We start from the raw sequence: 3,063 nt of genomic DNA, 5'->3' as shown, positions 1-3,063 counted from the left end.
GTCTGCCCGCCTCCTCCGCCCCGGGGCCCCCCCCATCTGCCTAGCCACTCCCCAACCCCCGTCTGCCCGCCTCCTCCGCCCCGGGGCCCCTGCCGTCTGCCTAGCCCCTTCCCAACCCCCGTCTGCCCGCCTCCTCCACCCTGGGGTGGCACCAGTGGTGGGTGTGGCTGTGCCAGCACCTGGCACTCTGCCTGGCTGCACTGGGGACCCCCAGGGCCATGGGGCAGCTCAGCCCCCGGGAGCAAGGTGCCAGTCTGGGGGTGCTAGGGGATACAGCCCTGCACAACCTTCGTCCTCCTGGGCCCTGCAACTCAGTGTCTGAGCTGTGAGCCCTGGCCCTCCCCTGCTTCCTGGCTGTACCCCTTCCCTCCCCTCCCCAGCACCATTGTACCCCATCACGGAGTCCCTGGGCAATGCTGGCTCTGCTCCCTACAAAGCCGGTGGGCAATACTGACTCTGCCCCGGGGGCCCCGGGCGATGCTGGCTCTGCTCCCTACAAAGCCGGGCAGGACTCTGAGGGAGCCTCCTCTCTCGGAGCAGACGGTTCCCAGGGCAAGAAGCTCCCACAGCTTCCACCTTCCTGGGGCTGAGCTCAGAGCATCCAGCATTCCCTGCCCCTCCGTGCGCTTCCCGCAGCGAGTTGCCCGGGCGGGGTCCTGGGGCAGCCACAGGGCCCTCCCCCGCAACTCCACAGGCAGACGGGACACTCAGCCAGGCAGGGAAACAGCAGATTTATTACATGACAGGATCACAGCAAAGGGCAGAGCTCGTTAGCACAGAAATCAGGGACTTTCAGTCAAATCCATCTTGGGGGGAGTGGAGCCCAGAGCCAGGGCTCTGCCCCGCCCCTTGCACCCCAAGCCAGCCCAAACTGACTCCTTCCAGCTGCCTGGCCCCTGCCCAGCCCGTTGCTCCTCCTCCGGCCTTTGTCTCACTTCCTTCCCAGCCAAGAGTCACCTGGTCGCATCCCCTCCTGGGTCTCAGGTTACTAAGGGCATCGACCATCACCTAGTGCAGGCGGCTCCAGCCACTTCACTTGCCCTGAGGGCCTCAGCAAAACTCACACACCCAATTCCCACCCCCAAGACATTGTTGCAGCACACAGGGAAACTGAGGCACACCCAGTATTAGCCAGACTCACATGCAACATATCAAGGTGAATAAAACCCCACTTCGTCACATCCCCTTCTTCTCGCATGGCTGTCCCCCCTTGCCTCCCCTCCCCCGCATGGCTGAACCCCCTTCTCTGCCCTCCCCCTGTGGTGATGCAGTTCTGGCGGGACCCAACTGAGGTGCCAGTTCAGGCCAGATTGCTTAAACAGGGCGGTCACAGCCCCAGGCTGGGGCTTCTCCACCTCTAAGGCACCAGACCAGCCGGACAAAGAGGACTCTGGTCTCACCCCACTGGCCAACCACAGGTCACACAAGCAATTCCCTCAGCCACTCAGTCTCCCAGTATTACCACCAGTCTCACTCGTCTTGGGGATGAACGATTATGAAAACCAACACCCCAGTGAAATAAAAAAGATTCTCTCGATCCCGAAGGACCAAGCCCCAGACCCGGGTCAATATACAAATCAGATCCTACCCACAAATCATGGTGTTGCCAATCCTTTAGAATCTAAAATCTAAAGGTTTATCATAAAAAGCAAGTATCAGAGGCGTAGCTGTGTTAGTCTGGATCTGTAAAAGCAGCAAAGATTCCTGTGGCACCTTATAGACTAACAGACGTCTTGGAGCATGAGCTTTTGGGGGTGAATACCCACTTCGTCGGATGCATGATCTCCGAAAGCTCATGCTCCAATATATCTGTTAGTCTTTAAGGTGCCACAGGATTCTTTGTCGCTTTTTACGTAAAAGGAAAGAAATACAGATGAGAGCAAGAATTGGTTAAATGGAATCAGTTACAGACAGTGACGGCAAAGTTCTTGGTTCAGGTTTATAGCAGTGATGGGATGTACTGCTGGCTTAAGTCAAGTCTCTGGAACATCCCCCGCTGGGATGGGTCATTCAGTCCATTGTTCAGAGCTTCAGTTTGTAGCAAAGTCCCTCCAGAGGTAAGAAGCAGGATTGAAGACAAGATGGAGATGAGGCATCAGCCTTATATAGGCTCTTCCAGGTGTAAGAACCTCTTTGTTCTTACTGTGGAAAGTTACAGCAAAATGGAGTCTGCAGTCACATGGGCCAGTTTCTGCACATCGTGCTGAGTCACAAGGCGGATCTGCCTCCTCTCAGTGGGTCAGTTATATAGCTCAGGGGTTCTCAGACTTATGTACTGGTGACCCCTTTCACACAGCTAGTGACGCCCCCTTATACATTAAAAACACGTTTTTATATATTTAACACCATTATAAATGCTGAAGGCAAAGCGGGGTTTGGGGTGGAGGCTGACAGGTTATGACCCCCCATGTAATAGCCTCGCAACCCCCTGAGGCGTCCTGACCCCCAGTTTGAGAACCCCTGGTATAGCTGATGGTCCTTAATGGGCCATCAAGCAGGCTAGGCAGAGCTAACACCAACCTGTCTGGGGTGTCCCCCCAATGCACAGCAGAAGTTTGAAATATAGACAGGATAGAGCCAATGCTCATAACTTCGACTACGCTGATCCCCGGTGTTCCCGCAGGTCTGCGCTGTGAGGAGTGTGCCCCTGGTTACTACGGGAACCCCTCACGGGCCGGCGGGCACTGCCAGCCCTGCCAATGCAACGGCAACATTGACCTGCTGGATGCGGAGGCGTGTGAGCGACACTCGGGGCGCTGCCTGCGCTGCCTGCACCACACAGAGGGGGCACACTGTCAGCACTGCCAGGCCAGCTACTACGGCGATGCCACCCGCCACAGCTGCCGGCGTGAGTACGGGCCGCGCTTGGGCACTGCGGGCGCTGGCATAGGGGAGGGACCCGCCCAGCCTCCCCTGCTCAGCCCTGCCAGTCTCCTGGGCCAGGCTCGTTACCCTCGCATCTGAGCACCCCCAGGACCGGGTGCACAGACCCCCCTGTCCCCAAGTACACAGACCACCCCGCCCCCCTGGGACCGGGCGCACAGACCCTCCCCCCCACCACTC

The 3,063-nt window shown here is 58.1% G+C and overlaps 1 protein-coding gene across 1 annotated transcript in view; it reads left to right on the top strand.

Annotated features, from left to right (window-relative positions):
- The window catches only part of LAMB2 (laminin subunit beta 2), a 133,804-nt gene that overhangs the window by 107,668 nt on the left and 23,073 nt on the right, over positions 1–3,063 (top strand). Inside the window, 1 exon segment of the mRNA XM_075073333.1 lies at positions 2,624–2,848. Within this exon segment, the coding sequence (XP_074929434.1) occupies positions 2,624–2,848 (225 nt within the window).

This window comes from Chelonoidis abingdonii, chromosome 17, assembly GCF_003597395.2.
Source record: "Chelonoidis abingdonii isolate Lonesome George chromosome 17, CheloAbing_2.0, whole genome shotgun sequence".
In the NCBI taxonomy this organism is placed as follows: domain Eukaryota; kingdom Metazoa; phylum Chordata; order Testudines; family Testudinidae; genus Chelonoidis; species Chelonoidis abingdonii.
This window is presented reverse-complemented; position numbering and strand designations above follow the sequence as displayed.